The sequence below is a fragment of the Neopsephotus bourkii genome, unplaced genomic scaffold (assembly GCF_033783945.1).
Source record: "Neopsephotus bourkii isolate Nb327-2 ecotype Australia unplaced genomic scaffold, CSIRO-AGI_Nbou_v1 NB_787, whole genome shotgun sequence".
Lineage (NCBI taxonomy): Eukaryota > Metazoa > Chordata > Aves > Psittaciformes > Psittacidae > Neopsephotus > Neopsephotus bourkii.
In genome coordinates, this window is record NW_026901283.1 from 2,358,192 (window position 1) to 2,385,571 (window position 27,380).

Sequence of the window (27,380 nt, forward strand, 5' to 3'; positions counted from 1 at the left end):
TGCAGAAATGGAACAACTTCTACTACAAGTTTTACTTCTTTTTTTCAGTTTTATCATTGGCATTTAGGTTGAAGTATTTCCTAGATAAGAGAAATAACAAGTGATGCAGTAATCACTATAAGGAAGACATGGGGAGAGTCTGGATCTTGCACAACTAACACATTCCTGGGAGACAAGTATGATTATGGCCAAGGACAGACTCTTGATAGCTTGAGTATCATTTGATTAAGTTAAACGTGTATGGCCTTAACTCTGATTAGCTGCAGGAGCTGTTGACTACTTCATTGTTGAAACCGAAAATCAATTACCTTTTATTTCAGTTCTTTACCTAAACTCAGGCTTCAACTTCACTTATCACAAGTACCTATTATCTATTTTTGAAGACAAATACTTTCCTAGAGCTGCCAGAATCTATCAAATCTGGCAAAGTCTAAACACCAAGAAACTCGATCTGGAGTTTTAATCATTTCAATAGTTACCAATTTATTTTTATATAAAAAAACTGTAGCAATGTAGAATACAGCAATATTTTCTGGTTCCACACAGGCAGGTTGTGAACATTCCAAGCAATGTGTACATTTGGGAAGGAGACTAGACAAGAGAACTGACCAAAATGTTACTGAACACAGGAACAGTTTTTAAAAACATTAAAAATTAGGTATCAATAGTGTCTTCTTAATATTGCTTTCATTACTGAAGACTGAAAAAAACACTTGATTTTACAGACAGGGTTAAAAAATGGGGTGGGGGGGGGAAGGCTGCTACAACACTGCCATACAGTCAAAAAAAAATAATAAATCATACTTCAATATTTGCATACTTGATAGCAGCATTCTCCCACTGAACCATGTGAAAACACAGGAAGAAAACATCAAAGCAAATGAAAAAGGAAAAAAACAAAGGCAGTTATCCATCAGTATTCAAAAACCTAGAATAAAGTCACTAAGTAGATGAACACTTACTGAGAATTAAACAATATCTACATTCTCAGCTGTTTCCCATTCTGCTCCAACAGAAACATGAAGTTGAGTGTCAGCTTCGCATGTTTTATTTTTGGCCGATTTGGGTTTTTCCAGTTCACAGTTCACTGCATGCTTGGAATAGAGAGGGTCATTATAAATCCTTCTACACAATGAACTTTAAGTAGACAGCTGAAAATAAAAGGTACTACTTGTAAACACACAAAAAAATACAAGCTTTTTTTTTTGTTTCAAGTGAGCACTGGTTCCAGATAGATTATCTTCGGTATCTACCTCTTTCACCTCTGTCTCTGTCCCGGTCACAAATCCTCTCTCTCTCCCTTTCGCGATCCCGGCCTCTGTCGCGTTCTCTGTCTCTTCTGTTATCTCTAGGACGGTCTCGTTCCCGCTCTCGGTCCCTCTCCCGAGGCCTGCTTCTCCGTCCACTGACAACTGCTTGTGTGCGGCGAAGAAAGTCATCTACTCTCATGTCATAGTCGTGCTGTGATGAAAGGACAGCTATGTTTATTTTCTCTCCCATGTTAAAATCCCCTCCTTGCCTTATCCATAAGACTGGCTGTAACTCTTGGAGGTGTGGGGTGGGGGGGAATTATGTCCAGCATTCAGGGAAAGTTCAGGTTAGATATAAGGAAGAAATTCTTCACTGTGAGGCTGGTGAGGCACTGGCACAGGCTGTCCAAAGAAGAGGGGGTTGCCCCACCCCTGGAAGTGTTCAAGGCCAGGTTGGACAGGGCCTGGAGCAACCTGGTCTAGTGGAAGGTGTCCCTGCCCATGGCAGGGGGGTTGTAACTAGATGGTATTAAGGTCCTTTCCAACCCAAACCACTCTGTGATTCTATGATCCATAAGCACAAGTTTCTTCTTTCATCTTCAGGGCAGCACTATGTGTGTGCCTCCACTGTGCAGACGTTGGGGTTCAAGAGACCTGAAAGCTAAGCAGCCTTCAAAGCCAGCTAACAGAAATTATTGAACTGTCTGCCACTTTTTATGTGTCTAAAAATTTATAAAAACCACAGACTTTTCTGCTGGTAATTTGGTCTGCATGAGCACAAGCAATGTTGCAGGCAAGTCCTTATTCACACTGGGCTTCAGCATGAAAAGTTTCAGAGCTGGACAGCTGGAAGCCATTTTAAGCACACATCTAAGTGCAAGAGTTATGTTCTGAGTATTTTGCACTTACACATCACCTGTGAGAGAAGAGGCTTTTCAAGGATGCTGTAAGTCTCTAGTCAATCTTAATAACTGATCTTTCCAAGGAAAACTAAGACAGGTCTTAAAAATGCAGTTTATCAAAATCAACATGGCTGAGGTTTGGCTACATCTGTACCCCAAATTCATACTCTGGCCTGCAGACTCTTGTCACCCTCTGTCTCTGTGGACACTTACTACTCTTTTGTCTCTGTATCTTGCTTCATGTGGTACTGGATGATGTCCTGAGTATGGAGGGTGAGCCTGAGGTGGAGGTGCATGGTGCTGATAGTAAGGGTGGTGTGGTGGTTGCTCCATACCTGGATACGGTGGCTACAAGAAAGTTACAGGAAGTTTGTTGAGGATTTAAAAAAAAAAAAAAAAAAAATAGAAAAAGCACACACAGCTGAGCCCTGGGAATTAAGAGCAAAAGATACTGCCATTCAGATGGAAAACATGACACCTATATATATGTGATCACGCTTCCTAAATGAACAGCAGATGATTTCACATTAAGTTGCATGCTTTACTACTTCTCTACCATTCCTTTTTTAGAAGTCTGGGCAAAACCCTTCCCAGCCCCCAACCACGCCCTTCCCATGACACTGTACATGAAAATTCTGCTACTTAAATGTTGGTTGCTCATTTGTTTTCTTTTTTTCTTAAATCTATGTATATGGAATGTGAATTCTGTATGAACCAGCAAGCTTTTCTGTGCCACTCCTTATAACTATATTCCTATTTTAAATGAATAAACTTACTCTGCAAGACATATTATATGGCAAAATGTTAGCAGATTTTTTTTCTTTTAAACAAGATGTCTCTTGGCCATTCTATTCCATTTCTTCAATCAGCAAGGCCTTCCTTTCCCACATAAGCGAAGCATCTTTGCTTGCATTACTGTCACAAAGGAAGTAGGTGGAAGTGCTGGCTTTTAGGATGACTATTTAGGATAACAGCATGCAGAATGGGGGAGAAGGGAAGAGGTGGGGGAAAAAAAAAAAAAAAAGGAGTTTCTGGAGGTTTAGCTGTGCTCAAAAAAAAAAAAACATTTTCCTCCCAGTCTGACAACTTTGTTTGCTTCTTTCAGTTACAACAAAACAGAGCTGTGTTTCACCTGAAAAAAATGAGAAGCTGCAGTGGCATCCCTGCATCTGGCACTGCCTTTTGCTCATTCACAGCATACACAAGAACCAAAAAACTCATTACAGTTATGAAATATCAGGACACTCAGGGCCAGACTTACTAAATATAATCAAAGTGGCTAGTTATAATGACTCCTCCTCCTGACATAGTGAAACCAAAGCTGTACAAATGAACTGTCAGTTGATTTCCATGTATGAAGCTGTAGATATGTGCGTTCATACATACGCTCATGACTGGGAAAAAAGTGCATTTCATCAGAGGCTGCAACACAGCAAGACGTATTTTGATTACAGCGTGCAGTACATTCTACTACTTTGCTGCATGCTTCACTGCCACAGCCAAAAGCAAGCTACTGCACAACACCAGAGCACGCCAGCCCATTCCATGAGCCTCTGCAGCAAGTCCACCTCTTTGATGTGTTTGCTGTTTAAGAGAAAGCCAATTGCAATGAATATTTATCAGAACACACAATTTCATCACATCCTCTTATGTAGGCTACAAGAGGGTTCTGCTGTTTTCTCATCATTTTTTAGCTTCTCACAGGTCACAAAACAAGTCAGACTCTTGATGTTGTACTGCTGGATTGCTAAGTATATTACAAAATACTCGATGTAAATAATTTTCCCCCTAAAAAATTTACATTCTGGAAAAGGGAAGAGTTGAGCACTCATTAAATATGCTGGGCTCTCCCTCTCAAGTGGAAAAAAAAAAAAAAAAAAGCCATACTCTACAGAGAAAAACTGAATTCAACAAGACACAAACCATTCCTTGCCATGGTGGTGGTGGTCCCATGTTGTGGAATTCCCTCACGTAATCATTGTAGGACTAAAATGAAAGATATAATATTAACATTTATGATGAGCGTTCTTTGGAAGTGCAGAAAGCTGAATATAAAAGTTCCCCCCAAGTCCGCATGCACCAACTTACCCCATTTAAAAATACATCTCGTCGGACTCCTGAAAATCGTCTGTTGGGAATAAAAATTTGTAGAGCTAAATCCAATTTATCCGTACAGGCAAGTTACCAGGCCATAAAATGAATAACATGAACACACCTTACCTGTCTACTTCAGGATATCTGGGATCCTTTATATACCCTGTTCAAACATCAAGCAGTATGAATTCAATATACCATCTCAAGTTAACAGTCGTAAAAAAACATTCTCATTAGAAACTGTCCTTTTATTCTGTGCCAGCTATGAAGTTGTGTCTACCTGCCATTGCCTCTGCTTTCACAATACCTCTCAAAAACTTAAAGCTTCTTATAGACAGTACAGAAAAATAGTATAATTTTAACAAAGATGTTACTACATTTTTGTGTAGTAACAAAACACTATACAGATACACCCATAAGAACATGCCCATAGTACAAGTAAACATGCAAGTGGTTATCTGTGTAAGTAAAACTTGAATTTTAGTCAAATAATTGGGAATGCCCAGAAATTCAAAGGGTACTGTCCTTTGGCAGTTAGCATATGGCTGCTACTAGCTATTAATTGTGTGTTCAATAGAACATGTTCATCTGGGCAACTCTTAAGGCTGATTTCCTAACATGTTTTGTATACAATGTTACACAGAAAATACAAAACAACAGAAACATCTGGAAAAGCCCCACAGGGCAAGGAATTCTTACAGCTTTAGTAAATCCCAGGAAATAAACTTTAAAGAGCTCAGTAATATGGTGCATGCTTATGCTAGTAAAATTATGCTTCCAAGCTTCATTCTTTAAAAAAAAATTTGTTCTATGCTCTAAACAAGGGTCTTGGAAAACCAGGAAGCAACACCACCACTCTTTTTCCATCTCAAACTCATCATTAGACCCTCTTGTAAAGTGCTGTAAAACTTCCCCCCTCCCTTTGTTGTCAAGCTTGTAAATAAATTCCCTCTGAAAACATAACCAGATGTGTATCGTCATCTCTAAGGAGAGGCTGCTAGTCAGGCAACCTCAGCTGCCTTTCCCAGCTGGAAATTTCTGATAAGCACTTTGACAATTACTGCACTGTCAAGTACGTCAAGCCACTTCTTGTGCCAGTATTAACAAAACACTTGAGGAGATAATTCACAATGTACACAATTCTGAGGCTTTTAAAAGGGCTCAGCCCAGATTAACTCAGCTGCCTCCCAACCGGTGAAGCAGTATCACTGATTTCTATGAGAGGTACTTTAAAACACTAGGCAGCACTTGGGACAAGCCCCTTTTTTTTTTTTATCCCAGACATATCAGTATTTTACTTCTGAATTAATGAGGATACACTAAAAGAGAAAACATTTGTGAATTGGTGTACACAAATCTTCATAGTAAGATATTAACCTGGTCTTTGGTGAAACTCAGGGGGATAGTCAATCCTTGGTTTCTTTCTGCTGTTATGAATATCATAATCTTCTGGTCGACGCCTACACAAATTAGATATCAAAGATTAAACAAGGTTGCTTGGAGCACTTGTCAGCAGCAGAATACCTCACAGACACAGCTTGAGCTGCTCAGGATCTCAATTAAATCATTCTGACTTCCATTTGCTACAGATTAAATTTAAATTCAATAATTGGGAACAAATCCCCTCCACTGTCACTTTCTGGCTACAGGAGCTTTGGTACGTAAGGAAGGAACCCAACTGTACTTCTGTACCAAACAAAGGGTAACAGATTTCTCTAAAATAAACTCAGACTTAATGCTTTAACACTGCACTTCCCACATTACATTTTGAAACAACCTACTGGATAACAAAAGAATTTACAGAACTACAGTGAAAACAGATAGCAAGATAGACCATTACAGTCAGAAGGCATGGACATTGCTGTATTCGATAGCTGTGGAGTAAAGAATTCTATACAAAGTCTATTTCCATAGCATTTATAAATAAAATTGTGCATGCTTTGTGAAACTGCTTTTCACTGTAGCTCTTCTAACTGGGCAGACCAACGATATTATTTCTAACAATTTTTATTCTAAGCAATATATCAGCAACGTAGTGGTGCCTCTTACAAAAAGTTTAAGAACACTTAAAGGTTCCTAATAATTAAATTAATTGGGGATCCTTTCTATACAAACAGCTTTACAGGGGAGGTGTTATTTTTAAGAATTTCACTCTCAGGGAGGAACCTTAATTATAAATCACTTACATTCCAGTTACTGTTATGTTTAATACAGAAACTGGCTGCTAATTCTGCTCCACCAAGGTATACAGACTTTAATGGGAGACTCCAATGCTAACGTAACAGTGTTTTAAAAGACAAAGCAGCTACAAATCCATTCCCTCCCCCACTCCCAACAATATAATTGCTTAGGACAAAAAACTTACACTTTCTTAAAAATCACTTAATTACTTGTAACTTGCTCACTGAGTAACAAACTCACATAGCTTTTAATTTTGTAATAATTTCTTCCCCCCCACACCCCCCTTCCCACTTCAACCTTTAAAGCCCACCACACCCAGTTACTAAGCTTTTTAAAATGAAAGCAGATTCTTTACTATGAGCAAAAAGCCCAAAAACCAAAGCAGTTGCATCTAACAGCAAAATCAGATCAAGGAAAATAAAAGCTGGTGTAAAGAATAAACATACCGCTTTCTTGTAGTTTTGAGAGTGCATTTACGACCGGTATAAAATATGATAGAAACAGTTCATATAGTAGTCCAACTACTGACTTTAAGCTGTAAGCCACACACATAAATGGAGGCCCTGGCAGGCTTGAGAAGGTGTGGTGGTGTTATATGTATAGTTTGCAGTCCATTGCAAAACCTTCACTTGTATATACTTTATTGCACTGGAAACCTCTTAGCTTAACTTCAAAAGCCATCTTGGTGTTCAGTCCTTTAAAGCCAAAAATAGGGGGTGCTGCCAGGTTTCCTCCTACCTACTCGTTACAGTGTCCTTTTTTTAAGGTCAAAGAAATGGGGACTCTTGTTGGGTATCTGTACCTACCACAGGATGTTTCCACAAAGAGGAAACTTAACCAAAGGTTTCAGCCCAAACCATACATCAGTCTGTATGCAAAGTGGCTACACGGGGGAAAAGGTGTTTGGCACAAGGGCTAATATCAGTTCTTTGCAATGACTTCTCCAATTCTGCAACAAGTTATCCCCCCTTTTTTCTGGAAAATGATGTTAAGTTCATATAGCAGTGATCAATAACCATGTCGATCCTCTAAAAATACTTAAAGTCCACAGGTACTGCCAGCATCTGGAAAGGTTGTATATACAGACACAGCAACAGCCATTCTTTTTGGTTTGTTGCCGGGTCTCCAAGGGCCACTTGATCCCTTTTGGAAAGAACCTACTGTTTTCAGAAGCTCAGCAAGATGTGTGAATTCAGTGGTTACATGTTAGAGAATATTTGGCAATGGGGTTAACACATCACGGTGACACAATTTGAAACAGTCCCAATAACGCTCCTCTTGAATATCAAAATAACTTAAATATTTTATCCTCAAAATGAGGCGGCATCTTCTGCAAAATTCTAAGTGATCCTTATAAAAGTCCCATATTTGATAAGGCTTATCCAGAGACATACCTGAAAGAAAAGGCTTTTACAAGATATTAACACATTTTTGGCATGTAAATATTTCCTTCTCTCCATCTAGCCTGCTCTTTATCCATCCAAGCCTACCTACAGCTAGCATTACATGTTGCATTATCTCAATAAAACATCTAGTCTAAACTAGACAGCATTTTAAGAGCTTTTTTCTGCAAAAGTAAAGATCCCCATTTTCCTCTTGAAAAATGACAGACCGGGGAACCATGTGAAATCCTCAATGAAGCCACAAACTTGTCCATGCAGCTTGATTTGAGGATTTTCTCTCTTCTTTATCGCAGGGAAAGCTTTGACGAATCATATTCCTCCATCACGTTATTCTGATACATGTGCCTATTATCAGTCCAAAGAACGTTTCTAACCTTCCCAGGTCCCGAACAGGGTCTCGACGGGATGGGCGTCCTCTTGAGCGGGGTTGTGAGTGCATTCTTCTCTTGTGCCTCATTTTATGAATGACTTGATACAAGTCAATACTTTCATCAGGAGGGAAGAGAAGACAAAGTTGGGTTCCACATTCCGGCTCAATTTCCTAGAATTAGTTAGAAGTTCAGTAGTAGTTTATAAACCGAAGAAATGACTCTCCCCAAATGTATTAACAACATATATATATATATATGTATATATTAAAAAAACAGCGAACAATAAAAACAACAAAACCCAAACCAAGAAATAAGAACAAAACACTTTGAAGAGATTTCAGTATCACGAGACAGTGCAAAATTCACTTACATTACCTTTCACTCTTTAGGGACTACTCAGAAAATAGTCCAATACTTGGGGCAACCATATCTTCCCATGAGACATACAAGTCACATCACTCTTTTGCCACAGAATCAGATCATTGTTTTTCATAACCAAAGAAAATAACCACCTATTACAGGAAGAAAAGCAACACATGCAGGGAAGAAAAAAAATCCATCCCAGCTTCACATATAAAGCCGTGGCCTGATGAAGTTGACTATTACCAGTCAAAAGTGAGTTCTTCAATGTATGATAGAGAGGTCCATGAAATACCAGATCCATTCTTGACATCAGTCAGAACAAGCAAATCATTTGTTCAAGATTATTAGGAAAGTAACACTGAATAAGGAAGTCATCATATCACACTGAAAGTCCATGTTCCACGGACTCCACACCTTAAATACTGACCCCTGCATCTCAAAAAATGGGAAGAGCAGAAATGGAAAAGCTTCAAAGCAGTGCAGCAAGGATAACCGAATGAGCACAATTCCATGCAATGACTGAGCAGGGTGGGTCTCTCCAGCCTAGAATAAAATAGGAGCGTGCGGGGCATGGGGGACAAGATGGACACACCGGGAGCATCTGACACCACTCGTTGGTTGGAGGAGAGAGTGACAGAGATCAACAAGTTGACTCCCTCTTCCAGTACAAGAACTCAGGGCCATCAAATGAACTAACAGGAGTCAGTTGCAAAACAGTCCAAAAAGGGTGCTTCTTCAACCTTTTGAACGCCTGTGGAACACCTTCCCAAAGGATGTCATAAATGAAAGAAGCTCAGTGTACATATCCTCAGAAGGGAAATCCATTCAGGGTTACATAAAATGTAAATGGATAAACAACCACCACTTCAGAAAATAACCAGAGTTGAAAAGTAAGGAGAGCAAGCATCACACAATGTTTGCCCAGCAACTGCTGTGTTAAGAGCACAGCAATTTCATGAGAAATGATGAAACTCGTATCAAGACTGCAACTCTACAGTGAAGAGGACAAAACATTTAAAAAAAAAAAATTTCTTAACCATTTAATAGAAACAAACTAAAATACCTTTTTTTTGGTTAAAGGTCACACTATATTATAAACAAGACAAAAAATACCATTTTACTTCTGCTACCCAATAAAATGAATGTGTCTATAGGCAATATAACACACAGAATCTACATTTTCCATACAGTACGGGGATTGTGCAACTACCATCTTACTTTCTTGTAAGAAAACAGAACCTGTTATTTTATTCAAGGCTGGGTTACTTGATGACAGCAGCAACTCTGGTATGTCTGACAAGACAAAAGAGCCACCCACCCCGCTTAACATTTACTCAGCATATACTTTATAATGGTAGAGTCTATGCCCTAAGCAATTCAGTATATAAAAATAATGCAAAGCAGAATGCAGCTGGAAACACCAGAACTTGTTCTTACAAACTGATGCTAAATAGGTTTGCACACAATGCAAGGCACATTACATTTCACATCCAAAACATGACATTATTTTGAAGCATCAAACACTATTAATCACAGATATGACAACAGAATCGGCACCCTATTTTTTTCTGTCCACAACGACATTAGAAATAAGCTGAGTACCTTTGTCACAGTACTCTACAGCAAGCAGCAACTGATCTAGAAGATTCAAAAACTTCTGTATGTACAAAGCTGAAAGCAAGCAATAGAACATGAAGGTTAAAGAGAAAAAAATTAACAGACCTGTCCATCGCGTCCAATCTTTACTGGCTTATGTTCATTCCAAGGATTGGTCAGGTGAGCAGACTTAGTGAACGGCAATTCACGTCTAAATATGCAAGTGGCATCATTTATAACGTGGCCTCCATTTTTCATTAAAAAAAAATTAAACTTGAATACAGCAGGACATTACATGCAAATAATCCTGTTGCACTTTGCACTGTCAGGTCTCAGAATGAACATATTAGTATGTAGGAAGTATTACTAACTGACAATTTCACTTTGACTTATTCTAATATTACCTAGTCCACACTATGACAGGCTATCTTACTGAAGAAATGTTTGCCTTTGTACAATCGCACCATCTGAATACACTGACCAGTCTCAATGTGAGGCTGTAGCTCATGGTACAAACTGGAATAAATCCCTGAGCATCTGACCTAACTATGAAGCCAGAACCACTTTGTTCTGGAGTCGGTAACTTCCAGAGGCTCTTTACAACCTAGGTTTTTCTCTAATTTTAAGTCTCACCATCCCCGTGTTTATCCTTTCTGGTAGTCCAAAGTGCTTGTACAACCATGCAATATATCACACAGAACCGATACACCTCTTTTTCGAAAGAGCTAAAATATTTTCCTTAAGACATAGTTAAGTCAGTAAATTTACTGCTCACCATCTATACATTAGGCAAAAATATCTGTATTATTGTCATTATTTTAGAGCAGCAGCATTTTCTTTGTTCAGCCAGATGCCAAGATGTCAGATGAAGAAAGATCTGTCCTTACAGGATTTTTCTTCCCTTTTATCCACAGCTGTCTATTCAAGTGAGCAGTTTTTACTCCAAGACTATAGAATACAGTTTCCTGTTTTCAGTGCAAGAGATCAGTGACGGAACAAAATCAAGTATTTAAAATCTTTAATTTATTGCCTACATTAAAAATAAATTTCTGTTGTGTATGTCAGGTGAAGACCTGAGTTCCAATCTCAGTAACATGGAGGATTTGGGGAGGCTGAATTGGGTTTTCAAAAGGATGCTGTCACCACCAGTCTTACACATAAAAGGTACTATAATGCCTTGTTACTAAACAGCAATGTAAATCAACAATTATTTACCTGCAAATCCAGTCAATTTTAAAGACACCTCCCAACATTTTTGCATTCATTCCTGCAGGCAGCACCCAGTGTATAGGTGATCCTCCATGATGGGACTCTGAAGAGAGTCTTGCAAATCCTAAAGGATTTCACATGAATTGTAACAAAAAGACAACATAAAAGCTGCTGCACACAAAACTTAATTTCACTTACCTTTATAGTAACTCACTTTCCCTTACCTTGGAATTTGCCACTCTCTCTTACGGAAAATATCAAAATAACACTCCTTGCTGATCTAAATGCAGCATTGAGCTTCTTTTCGTTCACTGGAAGTGTCGACCATACTCCCTAAAACAAAGCAATACCCATCCCACCACCAAAATGTAAGAGTTCATCTCAAGGGATTTAGCTAAATATATAGAAGGATATAGTGCAGATGAGGGAAACAAGAACAAACTCATGTTCTGGAATAGAAGAGAATGGAAAGAGAAAGGTAATGCCAAATTCAGTTTATTTCAGAAAATATTTTTAACCTGCCCTGCGATGGAACTTTTAAAACACTGGCTTTTCAATTTTTTTTTTTTTTTTTTTGAACACTGCAGATGCATTTAGACCACCTATAAGGTTTCATTTGTAATTATGATGGACTGATATATGGAAACCTTTGGTTTTACTATTTTTAATGCATGTTTTAAGCAACTTTGGGAGGTCATCTATTATATCATATGCATGAATGATGAAAAACCAGCAGCATATATACCGAATGGTGGGCATGCAGTGTTCAGTAACCTCAGTATGACAGATCGGTGTGGAACAGCTTGCAGACTTTAAAACTCTTTTAGTGAAAGGGTAGAAAAATGAAAGACACTAGACCAACAGTTTACATTGGCAAAGACAACTCAAAACAGTTTGTTCAGCCTCCCATCTTTTCCCTTTCACCAGCCATTGTGTAGCCATGCACAATAATCCAAATTTGTTTTAAGAGACCAGCTGAGCTGATCTATAGAACATCTGTTTGATGCATTACTTCCCAGAAAGATCAGCTCCCCAATACACTCTCTGGGCAAACTCAGAGGAGAAGTGTATGCTGGTTTAGTATGTTTAAACTTCAGCCTCATAATATAATCTAGGATCTAGCAAAGAAAATATTCCACCCCTTCCTTTTTTATTGAAGGTATGTTCTCATGGTCCTACTCTATGCCCAGGTTAGAGCTTGTGTGACTCTGAGAATTCATTAGAGTTATCAGAGAACTACTTGTTCTTTTTTCAACAGTTTTCAATCAGACATATATTGCTTTTAGCTACTTGTCCTACTGCGAATCAGAACAACTTATTACATTGTCACCACAAAAGCCAATTTTGTGAAAGTGCAGCGGCAAAGTACTGACATCTACACACTTGGGATACAAAGCATCCACCCCAAGAACTTTAGGAACAAGGATATTGTTGCAGTCCCAAGTGTGAATGAGACCCAGGAAGGATATACTCCTTGAAAGCGTTAAATCAAACACCCGTCATAATGGTGTTAATGGAACAGATCAAAACCAAAGCTGGGGCTGGGGGAGGAATGGGGGGAGCCAAACCAGACCAGCACTTTAGATAGATTTAACTGTTTTAATGCTATTCTATTTTAGAAAAATCTTCATTAATAGAAACACCTACTCTGTGTATATTGTGTAACTGCAAATCAGCTCTTCTCTTTTACAAACTGTTCCGAGTAACACATGCAAATACAAAACCACCAAAGGGGCTTAGTGCCATTCCTCAGCGGAAGTCCAGTGCACTGGAATCCCTTCCACAGAACTCACTTACATCAGCACTGCCAGGCATACATTTTTACAATAAGGCTTCAGATCCTTGAATAAACTGAAAAAGCCCCTATTTTTATAGCATTAGATTAAAGCCAAAACAATGCTATGAACCTCCCCACAGTACAGTGATATGAACACAGCTGCTAATGAAAGGGAGAAAAAAACATCAGAGCATACTCCCAATGAAGGGTAACTAAGGATGTTACCAAACAGATCTTGAGGCCACTTTTTTCCTTACTCTTACCAAAATAAACGACTAGAAGCATTTCTAAATTGCAATAGAAGCAGAATAGCTACCTTTAAAGAATCAGAGGACAGCAGCTTTCATCCTCGCCTCTACCAAGATGGAGAAAAGAATGCATCTATCTATATGCTCTCCTATAGTAATGTGGGTGTGTTTGAAAATAGGCAAAGTGATCAATTTGAAGAAAATTCAACATACCTTTGCTTTAGCAAGTGATACGTTTTCATGGTTATTACTCTTGATAAGAAAGAATCTTGCATCTTGGAGAATGTATTTAAGTTTACTTGTTTGGTCTGAAAAAACAAAGCGTCAAATAAGCTAAACTGTAAATATCTACAGTTGTCAAAAATGTCACTTTGCAGGTAAATAGTTCTTTGTTTCTTTCAAAATACACTGTATCCCACCCAGTTACTACCTGTGTATTATCAAAGTCAACCACCCAACTTGAAACTTGAAGTCTAAGCTGTAGAGCACACGATGTCAAGGGCAATCAAATAAAAACTAAAACTTAAATATTGAGGCAATTAAAAAAATAAAATAAAATCAACATGATTCAGTGATGCTCCGATATACAGGCCTGAATTTCCTTGCTTAAGAATGTTTGGTCAAGTAGTGGGTCATATTTGTATCACCATGAGTTGTCTAATAGAGAATGCTGAAATGTTCCTCTTTTAAGATGCAACTGCTTTGTTTTTTGCTTTGCCATCTTTGCAAGGAGCAAAGTGACTCAACTTTTTGCATACTGCTTTCAACATATGCAAAAGTAGCTCAAGATTCACCTGTTATGCTTAGAACAATTATGTGTTCAAAGTGATTTATATCGGAACATTACTACTTACAGGTAATTTAATGAACAGAGACAATGGCTTGCTATGTGGCATGCATTAAAAATTCAAATTTAAATGATACCTTTTTGGACAGCACGAACGGAAGATGATAATTTCTCATGCTTCTTTTCTGAACCTGTGTTTAGCCAAAGTACATTTGTTCAGATTGAGTCTTAATAGAGATACGATACAATTTCTACAGCCTTGTCACATACAATTTTCATTCATGACAAATTATGCTTTCTGGCGCGCACCCACACACACAAAAAATACTATTCAATGTGCACGAGTGTTTTGTTTTAGGTTTGTTTTTTGATTTGGTTTCGGGTTGTTTGGTTTGGGTTTTTTTTTTTTAAATAGTCTTTGAACAGTTTCCTACTCAGAAAACTAGTCACTGAATCATCATCTTCCAAGTTTAAAAAAAAAAAGTGAAAATTCCACTTAAGCAACAGAATAGCATTAAAGTAACAAGAAAGCCTACTTCCCCCCAAAGGTATCCATACACAACATGCCAGAATTCAATACCAAATTATACAAAGCTACATAGCCCATATATCTCTATAGCCAGTTACATTTATTTTAGATTACACATTAAGATTCGATGCAAGTCAGGATGACAAGCAATAAAAGGAAAGAATACCTGCATATGATTCAGATGCAGAACTTCCACTTCTGTCAAAAACAATTGGAGAGATACCTCTAGCTCTCTTCCTCTCTTTCTTTTTCTCATCTAAAAAAACCCGTAACAAATAAAGGCAGTATTTTAAACATCAAATGGCAAGCAAAACTGAGAAGTACTGAGACAGGAAAATAACATCTGTAATAGTGATATTGGCATTTGACTTGCATGTGAAATTGTGGTTGCTGCCTCAAAAGTATTACGCACAAAAGAAGCTAATGCTGATTTCTTAAGTTCTTCATTCACTAAAGGAAAAGAAACTCTATAAATATCTAATAATTCTGTGCAAAGTTTAGAGACATAATTCATCTCCTAGGTGTTTTAAGTAAGGGTAGTTTAGGTCTTCAGCCAAATTTGCAACGCAGAGCACAAACTGTGCTGCGATAGTGAAATGAGCTCATTTGCTCAGAGCTCAAGAAGGCAAGAGGTATGAAAACAAAACACTGTGGCACATAGGCAATTACTTCTTCTCCTAAAAGTGTTACGTTATACTACAGAGTTTTTTAGAACAGTTACTACAGCTTCACTCATCTTCAGATTACACATTTCTGGTCTCTAATTCCAAACAGCAGAGCTGAGCTAAAAAAGGCATTAAGTTAAGCAGGATGATGACCTGTGGAGACTTCAGACAAGGAAGATACACAGGAGGAATCTTAACAGGATTGTCAGCTGTTTTTCTTAAAACAAGAGCAATAAAAACAAAACCAAAACAGAAACAGCCAAACACAACATTATATACACCATTAACACTTCACATGTGTAAGTTAGGACCAGTTGTAATATACAACTGCAAAGCACTTGCTTCTAGTTTCTGCTTAAAACATTTCTAAGTTTGCCCTGGTAGCTAAGCATTTCAATTTAGGTTTAGATTTCCTATGCTGAAGGCAGCTGCTATTTAAGATTAAACTACCTTTCCTTAGGGAGATGGTGCTTTTAGTACACCGGTCTACCTTGTCACTCATCTAGAGGAATACGGAACAGTTCAGCATCAACTTGAAAAGAATCTTATGGGAACCTAAACCATTAGATATCTAAAAAATTCAAATTCTGACATTTCAAAGAATTGAACAGCAAGGCCAAAGCAGTCAATAACACTATAAAAAAAAACCAACTTATGATGGTGTATTTCATAATTAGCATCTTACTGACTTATGCTACCTAAGACTTACTTTTGCCATAGTCAGGAAGTAGTTATTTTTAAAAGCAGCTAACTTTCAATGGCAAGGTTATTTCAGATTCTCATGCTAGGTATTACCTACCTGATGCATCTGACCCAGACCCAGATCTAACTGACCCATCTGTGAAAGAGGCAGATTCAGAATCAGAATCGCTGGCTTCACTTCGTGTGTCATAGTCATTTCCTTCCTTCTGATCTCTCTCATCCTGTTCATACTCTTCTTCATCCTCCTCCCCATCTTCCTCCACCTCTTCATCCTCCTCCCCTTCATCGTCTTCCTCTTCTTCCATTCCTTCCTCCTCATTCTCCGTGTTGCCTTGCTCAGAGGAACCACTACTGCCAGTCTCATGATCCGAACAATATTCCTCAGAGTTCACCTCTTCTTTAGAAGAATGGCTGGATCTGCTTGGTCTTCTATCCACATCATGCCTGATTCTCTGATGTTCAAAGAAAAAGTGAATCAGCAGTCATATAACATTGTCAGGATGCACACACAGTCCTAAGAGAATGTGCCTTATAGAAGTCTCACAGAATTGCTTTATTTACAAGGCAGCAAAAATATTTAATACCTCTGAACCATCTGGTGTAGAAGACTTTGCCCTTCTGTCAATATCTCTCTTCCTCAAGCAAGTTTTTTCTGGTTGTCCTTTATATGGTTCCCTGGAACTGCTTGACATGCGTGTCTTTCTATCACCATCTGGACGCTTGTTTCTATCACATCTCTGATACTCCTCATTCTTGTATTCTGATACTGGTTTTCCTTTCGTACTCACTATTCTCTTGTTATTGCTAACTGATGAACTAGGAGGCTTTGGCATCATCTGCCTTGATGAATGCACAGAAGGCTTTTGTCTCTTGTTTTCAGCATTTTCCATCCTGTCAGTTTTTCTTTTTGATCCTTTAATAGAAAGATATAAGTTCAATGTTATTCAGTATATCAAACAAAAAACTATGCAGAGGTTCCTACTTTCTCTACTTTGGGTAATTCACCTGTTGCAGTCATGGGTAGCATCTTCCAGCTGTAGGTTTTGCAGCAACACTCAAGGCTGCTTGTTAGGAACAGCTGATGTTCTAAATCCTTTAGGCTGTGGTAGGCAACTTCTAAATTTTATATACGGGAATGCTGAATTAAATGCTTATGGGATTGATCTAAAGCCAAAACAAAAACTGAGCTGGAACCAGACTTTGGGAACCCCTTGGCTCTATTTTCACTTCACTGAACCAAAAAAGACAGTCATTTACTAAGAGCAAATGAATTCACAACAAGCCAGACACAGTAGTTGCTTTTAACACAAAAGAAAACCTAGTCAACTATTTGCCTGGACGGTCAGGTGAAAAAGCAGACGTACACGAAGTAAGAACTTCTAGAACTCTTTCACTCTTTGAATAAGGTTGTAAGAGCTGCTACTTCAGACTTCAGCCAAAGTAAGACAGACTCTTTTTACCACTTGCATTTCTGCGTAATATCCACTACCTACCCTTTTTCTCACTTTTATCTTGCTCACTGTCTGGGTTATACAGCTCATCATCTTGGTCTGGTGCATCAGTCAAAATGTCATCCAGAACATTGAGTTCACCATCTGGGGAAAAAAAAAGAAAAAAAGAAAAAGAGAGAGAAAAAGAAAAGTTAAAAATACCCTATAAAAAGTCTGGGTATTTATACTACAGTAGAACTAGCATTTATAAACCCAAACATTTCCTTTCAGGTTTCAGATCTGCCACAAGGCAAAAATTATTGTCTCCTTGATTTACTGCCACAATTTTAGTTAGAAGAATCAAGCAAAGCTAATAAAAGAATTAAAATATGTCACAGGATGCACTTAGGACTCTGAATAAGGTCCAATCTGGCTCCTCATGTCACACAAGCTTTGCAGGAGAGCTGACCTACAAATGAAAGTTTAACAAAAGAGCCTGTCCAAAATTTGTGAAAAAAGAGACTGCAAGAGAGTCTGAGTGCCAAAAGCAAAGAGAAAGGATCTCTCTCCTCAAAATCTTTTACAAACTTGTACCTTAAATTGTCTCCCTTCCTGCCCCACTATTTTTGTTGTCTTTTCTACATTAGGAAGGTGAGTTTTGTGGTTCACCTCCAAGTAGAAAAACCACAACAGGGCAAGTTAACAAGAAGAACATACAACTAGTTTACCTTGACCAAAAGGGAAAAAGTTTAAGAAGGGAAGCAGAAGTAGTTAGAAGCAGTAAATCACCACGCTTGGTCACACAGCCTGTAATACTTATCACTGTTTCCAACTGTTTCACTTTGCCTGAAGCCAAAGAGGATATAAGGCAATTCTGGTAGGAGAAGGATTCACCAGCTTTTAAGACAGCAGATCTGTATTTCAAGCACTTTAAAAAATAAGCCTAAGCATGCAAAGGGAAAAATAATAAAGAATGTATTAATTTTGGAAGCTTGTATTTCTTCTCCTGAACTCTGGAACTGACTCTATTTACTGCGTTCAGGGAATAGAAATCAGAGCAAACTCCAAGGATTCCACTAGTTAACAGTATCTGTAGGGGACATACTGTATAATGTTATAAAGCAGCAGGTAAGGACTCCTGTACTGTAAGGCAGCAAAGTCCTCCAGAGTTTGGCAATTTGTTTATCTCAAAATCTTTAGCTGCATCACAAAAGATGCAATCCACACCACAAACAAAAAAAAAAAAAGTGTTACAATTGTATCTCTACTATATACTACTGAATGTCAAGTCAGCATGTCTGCTAGCTGTCTTGCTGGCATCTCTCCACATTTCCTATGGTAGGGGAATGCAGAAGTGGTCCCTGAACTGCATGAGCCATAACTGATGCAAAGGGAGCGACACAGAGAGGTGCATCTGGCCTTTCCCTGGCAATTTACAGTTAAAGGGCATTTAACTATCACATGAAGCTGCATCGTAACTCTCTTGGAAACAATCTTTTATGTCTGTAGATACCTATATATTCATAGCAAGTATTCTTGTTGTTACTGAGACATATACAACGAGATTCACAGCTGTGCAACTGCTAAACATGGGCTGTGATTTCCTGGCTTTCATTCAGCTTCCCTGCAGAAGACTGGGCAAGTTCAGAGCACAAGATTTTTGACTGGACACTAATGAAAAAGAGGTGCACTAGGATGAGAATAACACTAATCTCATATCACACATATTGAACCTTAGCTTTGTTTCCCTTTTGGCAAGGCAAACTACATTTGACCCAACTACTGCAGTAGCATTTAGAAGTGCTAAAAGACTCACATTATCAGCTGGTTCAGTAATAAATGAGAAAGAAAATTTAATAGAATATGCAAACCTGACATGACATATACTCTGTAATAAATCTCTCCCAGGTTGGGTGGGCCCGATTTATAGTTGGAACCCTAAACAAGTATGTAAAAGATGGGAGCAGGATGAGTTCTGCCTCCAAATCCCTCCTGTAGATACATTCATCCAGTTTATTTAAAAGTAAACTTCCAGATTTCTTTAGCAGCCTGGTGCTGCGAAAAGGACAATCTGAATATACAATTCCCATCCCTCATTTGCATCAAATATACGGCTCAACTGAATTCCACAAGATGATCCCACTCACTGAACTGCCCGTTAGCATTCAACCTGATGAACTGAATTATCTCATACAGACAAGAGAAGCATCAGGAAATGCAAAAGAAAATAAAAAAATTGTTAGAGGACAGACTTCTTACAGTTAATCACTGCTCAAGGGGGAAGGTTTAAATGACTCCTTTCCATTACAGATACTTGAAGCTGGGGTCTCCTACAACTCATCTTTTCTTGACTTGGGTGTGTTGGATCATTCCGTGAACAAATTTAACTCATCCAAAACAACATTACAGTAACTTGGGGAGGCCACTTTTCCTCTGCTAGCCATGTGCATTAGATCTATTCAAGGAAGGATCCAAGCAAAAACGTAATCTGGCAAACAGAGCAGATAAGATTAAGCAATTTCAGACTAAAAGGGTACACAAAATTTATTTCTACTTTCTTATGCAGTGACAGTATTTTTCTTTCAAAAAGGAGCACAAAAATAATGATGCATTTACAGCCTAAATAAATTCAGCTACAAACATATGTGCATTAACACCTGTTATTCAATCCCTTCACAGGCCGTAAGATTAAAAACAAGTTAAAATACAGACCACAAACATTTCTTGACTGCTACTCATGACCTGACTACTCTCATTGTTTTAAAACAAGAAAACCAGAAAACAAACCAACAAAAAAACCCCTCCAAAGAATAAAAAGTTCAAGTCCATCTGGATAAATGATTCTATGAGTACAAATTTACAAGTAACAACAGCAAGTATGTTAATTTTACTGCTCCTCCATGGTGGCAACTCATATCTATTTCAATGCAACCTGACAGTATCTTACCCCACCAGTCTTATAGTAACGTTGTTACTAATCACACACGACAAATAATTTTACTTAGCAGTTCTAACAAAATTTAATGGGAATATTCCATGTGATCTAGTTTCACAGTAAGTATTAGAGGCAGCAAACCCTCACTACTCTGACAGAGACATGAACAGCTATCCTGCAAAAACTTTACATGAACCATGTTCCATAGAAAAGCCAAGCAAATCACACCACCACAGTGGTCCTTTACCTTTTTTGTAGCACTGCTATTATTTGCAATAACCACCAAACAGCAATCTTCTACATGTGAATTCTGGATTTAACTCTTAAATGGACTCTTTTGTGAGGACTAACTCAAATAATCTCACAGACCACATGGGGATCTTCAGCTCCCGTACACAGTGACAGGCAGTTATAAGAGCTGCAAGCATACATTACCCTGGAAACGTTTGATTCCTTTAATTCAAACTTATTCATTACAGTGCTCAGAAAACATAACTGATGGCAAAAAGCCGAACAAACATCACATAAAACCATATATATTTCAAAATCAGCTTCTGCTTGTTTAAGTAACTACATCCCCCAGCAGAAATCCGGCAAAAAAAAAAAAGGGGAGGGGAGGGGCAGGAATCTAAGCATAAGTAAAAAAACCCAAAATACTTCCTATGAGAAGATAAACAGCAGTAATTTGCTGCCATCAACGTTGAGCTTACGGCCCACAGACTTACTCCTACGCCCGTTTCTCAAGTCACCTTGTCCTGGGCCCACTGCAGCCGGGGCACCACATTACAGCATGATGATCCATCCTACCACCTCCGGCACCGCAGCGCCAAACAGGAACCGTTTCCCCACATGCCACGTCTAAAGAACACAAGAATCCTGCTCAAAGGCCTCCCGACGCCGCTACCCTTCCGTTCTCCTCACGGACATCTCCCAGACTAAAGGCCGAGGAACCGACCAGGCCCCAAGGAAGGAGGAACGGCTGAAGGAGGAGAAAGAGAATGCTTCTCCCCTCAACCCGTTCCCCCTCCCCAGCACCTAGTCACAGCCCTCACCCTTAATACCAGCTACCTTTTTCCTCCCGGCTATCAGCCGCCATCCCGCCGGCACGACGCCGTCGAGCGCCTAAGATGGAGGCTCCCTCTTCCTGCACGTAACGATTCCCTCTTCCCAGAATGCACCGCCTTGTTTACGCTATGCACGTCACGGGGGCGTAACGGGCGGTGCGCGCGCCGCGGAGGGCGGTGCGCGGATAAAGCGGCTCTCGTTCGGCTCCTGCGGTGGGGTTGTGATTGAGAGGTAATGTAGCTGTTGTGTTTGGTGGTGTGGGGCCGTGGGGTGCTCCCGCCGCTTGGAAAAGGGCTGTAGGGAATGGAAGGGTTTCTGCCCTCCCGAAGCGAAGGGAGCAGAGGAGAGCCCGCTCCTTTCAACGTCCCTGCGCTGTTCTTACAGCCCTGTGAGGTGCTGCAGCTTTTGCTGTGGTTCTTCAGTGGGGCAAAGCAGACACAGTATCACAGTATGTTAGAGATTGGAAGGGACCTCAAAAGATCATCTAGTCCAATCCCCCTGCCGGAGCAGGAACACTTAGATAAGGTTACACAGGAACGTGTCCAGGCGGGTTTTGAATGTCACCAGAGAAGGAGACTCCACAACCTCCCTGGGCAGCCTGTTCCAGTGTTCCGTCACCCTCACTGAGAAGAAGTTTCTTCTCAAGTTTAAGTGTGTTCCAGTTTGTACCCATTGCCCCTTGTCCTATCATTGTTTGCCACTGAGAAGAGCCTGGCTCCGTCCTCGTGACACTCCCCCTTTATATATTTATATACACTAATAAGGTCACCCCTCAATCTCCTCCAAACTATAGAGACCCAGCTCCCTCAGTCTTTCCTCATAAGGGAGATGCTCCACTCCCTTAATCATCTTAGTTGCCCTGTGCTGGACTCTCTCCAGCAGGTCCCTGTCCTTCTTAAACTGAGGGGCCCAGAACTGGACACAATATTCCAGATGAGGTCTCACCAGGGCTGAGTAGAGGGGAAGGAGGACCTCTCTCGACCTACTAACCACCCCCCTTCTAATACACCCCAGGATGCCATTGGCCTTCTTGGCCACAAGGGCACAGTGTCGGCTCATGGTCACTCTGTCGTCCACTAGGACCCCCAGGTCCCTCTCCCCTACACTGCTCTCTAACAGGTCGTTCCCCAGCCTATACTGGAACCTGGGGTTGTTCCTGCCCAGATGCAGGACTCTACACTTTCCCTTGTTATATTTCATCAAGTTATTCCCCGCCCAGCTCTCCAGCCTGTCCAGGTCCCTCTGGATGGCAGCACAGCCTTCTGGCGTGTCGGCCACCTCTCCCAGCTTAGTGTCATCAGCAAACTTGCTGATAGTACACTCAATTCCCTCATCTAAATCGTTGATGAATATATTAAATAATACTGGTCCCAGTACCGACCCTTGAGGCACTCCACTAGATACAGGCCTCCAACTAGACTCCGCCCCATAGACTACAACTCTCTGGCTTCTCTCCTTCAGCCAGTTCACAGTCCACCTCACTACCCGATCATCCAGACCACACTTCCTCAATTTCGCAGGATGCTGTGGGAGACCGTGTCAAATGCTTTGCTGAAGTCAAGGTAGACCACATCCACCGCTCTGCCATCATCCATCCACCGTGTTATTTCCTCATAAAAGGCTACGAGATTGGTCAAGCACGACTTCCCCTTGGTGAAGCCATGTTGACTGCCCCTCATAACCCTCTTATCCTTGATATGCCTTAAGATGGCACCAAGGATAAGGTGTTCCATCACTTTCCCAGGAATGGAGGTGAGGCTGACTGGTCTATAGTTACCCGGGTCCTCCTTCTTGCCCTTTTTTTCCTCAGCATTGTGTGTTTCTGTTCCTTGCATTTCCTCTAGCTGTTAAGTGTTCAGGTGTTGTTTTTTTTTGTGTGTGTGTTTTTTTTCCCTCATGTAGAGTTGTGGTGTTTGTTTGTTTTGTTTTGTTTTGTTTTTTTTTTTGTAGTACTTTTTTCCCCGGCTCCTGATGATGTTCAGTTTGGTTTGTAATGTGCTGCTTCTGATGATGTTCAGTTTGGTTTGTAATGTGCCTCTTCAAATATGAAACAAGTGCCCTTTATCCATCTTAATGTATAGATACATTAAATGACATTTGAGATTCAGGCATGCTTCTTCCCTATCATGGCCTAGGTGAAAACTTGCCACCTCATCTTGGTTACCTTTTTGGGCAGCTTGTGAAGAAACCTGTCCTGTTGAGTGGCCTCCAGTAGTTTATAAGGCCAATTTGCAATTACCAATTAAGAGCTTGTTTCATCTGTGGTATGTTAAATACTATTAGCTGGCATGCTACTGTTATAAAATCCCTATATGCCTTTTTTTCTCTTTAACTGGAGTAGTTGCATAGCAAGTGGATTAATGCTGTAGATGAAACGGTGACTTCTGTTCTAAGTCTGCAGATATTGAGTAGCCTGATGGGTAAAGCCAGACAATTTAATGCTTTAATTCCTTCCTCCAGTGCTTGGGGTTATCTTGGGGAGGCACTTTTCCCTTCAACTAATGAAGGCTGCAGTGCAGAAGGCACTCTATAGCACTGGCTGGTATTGTCCATCTCACTTCAAAATGGTGAAAGCAAAGCCTGTAAAGAGGATAAAAGTATCTCCTGAAGAATGGAAAGAAGTGATTGCAGAGAGGTGATGGAAGTTGAAATTATGTGATAAGGCAAAAATGATGAGGTGACTGTGAAGTTTACAGAAATAAAGATACCTGTTCTTCAACTTTGGATTGGCTTCTTGATCCGATTAAATGTTACTATTAATTGTCAAAGTGCCACAACTGATGGATCATTTGCTCATCCCATGCGTCTGTTCCTCCTTTGGAGTTTTATTTTGTTAAATATGCAGGACTTGACTGTATTATGCACTTAATATGCCCTTAATCTCTTGGATCTGTAGTGAAAACCAACCAATTCTTGTGTGTCTGTGTTCCTAAACCACCAATTTGGTAAGCCACTTCTGGAGTGACCTTTCAGTGACTGGCATGGACACAAGTTTCTGTAGTATGCATTATTTATAAGCAATGCCCACATTTTTAAATTTTATTAGGAATTACCCTGTGGCGTTCCTTTACTGGGTGTTTTGTTTCTGATCTAAACCCAATTAATTATCTGTGTGTAATCCACTAGATGGTGTTGTTAACATGAGTTAAATGGAAGGGCCCTTAAAGGGAGCTGCAGTTTATTTTAGTTTCTGTACTTTTATTGAATCTGCAAGAGCACCAAGAAAGCTTTTGAGAAGGCTGTGCTTTAAAGCCAAGCGTGACTCTTTTGTGTGGCCTTTCAGAGTTCAGATACTGGTAGCATAGGTCCAGCAACTTTATGGTAGTGTGAGGAGCTGGGGTGTCTGCCAGTGAGGGTAGCTGCTGATGTTTTTCTTAAGGGTGTTGTGACTTCAGATACGCTACTCGATCTTCAGCGGCCCCTTACAGTCTTAACTGTGCTTCTGTTCTGTAATTGATGGGCCCTTGTTCAAGAATTATGGGATAAGAGAAACTCCTTAGTGCAGCAAAGCAGCTGCTACCTGCGTCTTCTCATCTAACTTGCAATGTAACAAATCTCAGTTGAGGAGGGGGGAAGGAGGGAGATGCTGAACATCATAGTGGGTTTTCTTTTAGTTCTTGCTGTGCCAGAAATTTGATAGATACACTATTATTTTAAGGGACAGATAATTTCCCTGTCCAAACCTGTTTTAAGAGGAATATTTAAGAATTCCTTTGGTGCCTGCAGAATGCCTGTCAGAATCAGATTACAACAGCTGCTTGGAAGTTCTCCCTCTAAAATGGTCTTTATAACATCATAGCGTTAGCTCATTTGTCTGTGTGTTATGTGCAAGTGACTGCTGATGGGCATTCTCTGGAACTGCGTATTAGAGATGGGCCACTATTGACAAATGACTAGAATGACAGAGAATAATAATGTCCTATGTTAGAGACAAGATTTGGGCCTGCTTTTATGTCCAGGCCTTCTGCTGTTTATCAAGGGACTGAGTGAGGATGGTTGCTGACAGCTCAGAAGGTATATATTTTGAGAATTATTTCTTCGTAGGCCTGTTGCAGCCTGTGTAACTTGGATCCGTGGAGAAGTAATATGAAGTGGGGATACCACTTCTGTAAAGTAGGTTAGCTTATTTAAGTTAGATTAAAATCAGCAAAATACACTGATTCAGAATTTGTCTTCCAGATCGGAGGATAAGACTTATTACTACTCCTGCCCTTCTTAAAAGGCAGACTTTGTATGATGCAAGTCAGCAGGGAGCCATTCATGCAGCTGTATCCTGCTGTGTAAGTCTTCACATCTGTACATCTGAATGGTGTTACCTCATGTTGTGGTTTAAGCCCAGCTGTAGCTCAGAACCACGCAGCCCTGGCTCACTCCCCCACTTCCTGCCCCTGCTCCCAGAGGGATGGGGATGAGAATCAAAAGAATGTAACTCCCACAGCTGAGATAAGAACAGCCCAGTAACTAGGGTATAACACAAACCACTACTGCTACCACCAACAATAATAATAAGGGAAATAACAAGAGAAGAGAATACAACCACTCACCACCCGTCGACCAATACTCTGCCCGAGCGAGCAGTGATCTTGCCCTTCTGGGTAACTGCCCCCAGTTTATATAGTGGGCATGAATATAGTGGGTATGGAATACCTCTTTGGCTAGTTTGGGTCAGGTGTCCTGTCTCTGCTTCCTGCTAGCTTCCCCTTCTCCCTAGCAGAGCGTGAGACTCACAGAGTCCTTGGTCAGGGTAAACATTACTAAGCAACAACTAAAAACATTGGTGTTATGAGTGCTATTCCCAGGCTGAAAGTCAAAAGCACAGCACTGCACCAGCTACTAAGGAGAAAAATGACTGCTACTGCTAAATCCAGGACACCTCATAATCCCTATAAAGTCTGATACCTTTCCAAATGTCGTCTGGTTACAAATGTGCAATGGTAATGTGTAGGTTATAATGGAAATTTCTTCTACCTCGCCTTAATCTGTTTACGCATAAAAGCCTTTCTAAAGTTACCCTGCAATGCCTGAAAGTATTTTGGCCATGTCAGCCTATGGAAGAAGCTTCTGGTTAAAAAAATAATTGTGATTTCTTTTTAAATGAAAGCTTTAGAGAGTGCTGGCAAACACTTGTTGGCATAGGTGCCCATAGAGTATTATTTGGGTTTGATTTAATTTCTAATGTGCATTTTAAGTAGCTGCAGGAGGTGCTAGTGCAGAAGTCTACCTTCTGTGTGCCCTGTCTTCTTGGCCTTGGTGCATTGGCAGTGGTGTGCTTCCTGTTTACTAGGTAATTACTGTATTCTGGACTGAGTGTGTGTCAAGGCCAGGGAGTTTATTAGCTCATGGAGTTAGTGCTGTGTAAACAGGAAACTCCCTATAGGTATTACTCAAAAATATATTTTTAATTAGTAAGGTGTTAAGATGGAGTAGGGGGGAGGGAGGGAAAAGGGAAACTTAGTTCTTAGAAGCCAACAAGTTTTTCACTTGTCTCCGAGTTTGGCTGCTTTTCCCTCAGCATTGTTCCTGTTTGTGTGTGTTGCCTGTTTCCTTTCCCTCAGGCTTCTTTCTCCTTTTTCCCCTTGGGTAATGTGATTCTCATGCTGACAGTGTTAAAGGTGATATGTGTTTGCATTGGGTTTCAAGGAGGTTGAGATTTTTCTGAAAAATAAAACCTGAGAAATGCTTTTGGAAGTGTTTATTGTAAGACAGGCTGACTCTGGAGAGTTGAATAGTCGCTTCAGTGACAAGCAAGTTAGGACAAAGTGGAGTTTGGGTGGTCTCATTGATGCTGATTTTGCGGAGAGACCTGAAGAGTCTGCCTTTCATAATTATTGCTGCAATTTTCCCTTGTTTGAACACTTCCACTTTAAACATGA

The 27,380-nt window shown here is 39.9% G+C and overlaps 1 protein-coding gene across 2 annotated transcripts; it reads right to left on the reverse strand.

Annotated features, from left to right (window-relative positions):
- Positions 1–452: 452 nt before the first annotated feature.
- YTHDC1 (YTH N6-methyladenosine RNA binding protein C1) lies at positions 453–21,644 on the reverse strand. 2 transcript variants are annotated; one of them, XM_061355250.1, is made up of 17 exons: positions 21,511–21,644; positions 17,571–17,672; positions 16,662–16,990; positions 16,175–16,529; positions 14,877–14,966; positions 14,319–14,372; positions 13,608–13,702; positions 11,594–11,702; positions 11,376–11,493; positions 10,287–10,371; positions 8,205–8,371; positions 5,624–5,706; positions 4,373–4,409; positions 4,241–4,280; positions 4,076–4,138; positions 2,366–2,500; positions 453–1,461 (listed from the first exon to the last, which is right to left on the reverse strand). In XM_061355250.1, the coding sequence occupies exons 1-17, from the start codon at positions 21,536–21,538 to the stop codon at positions 1,237–1,239; spliced, it is 2,115 nt and encodes a 704-aa protein (XP_061211234.1). In that variant the 5' UTR covers positions 21,539–21,644; the 3' UTR covers positions 453–1,236. The 2 variants fall into 2 exon arrangements, with proteins under 2 accessions (XP_061211234.1, XP_061211235.1); XM_061355251.1 differs by lacking the exon at positions 14,319–14,372.
- Positions 21,645–27,380: the final 5,736 nt, after the last annotated feature.

Excerpts from the sequence above, each read along its gene's own strand:
- YTHDC1 (XM_061355250.1), bottom strand. The coding sequence starts at position 21,538 with ATGGCGGCTGATAGCCGGGAGGAAAAAG. Across the intron at positions 4,410-5,623 it reads TGAGTTTCACCAAAGACCAG|GGTATATAAAGGATCCCAGA; the intron begins GTTAATATCTTA and ends ATGTTTGAACAG. Across the intron at positions 4,139-4,240 it reads GAGATGTATTTTTAAATGGG|TCCTACAATGATTACGTGAG; the intron begins GTAAGTTGGTGC and ends CTTTCATTTTAG.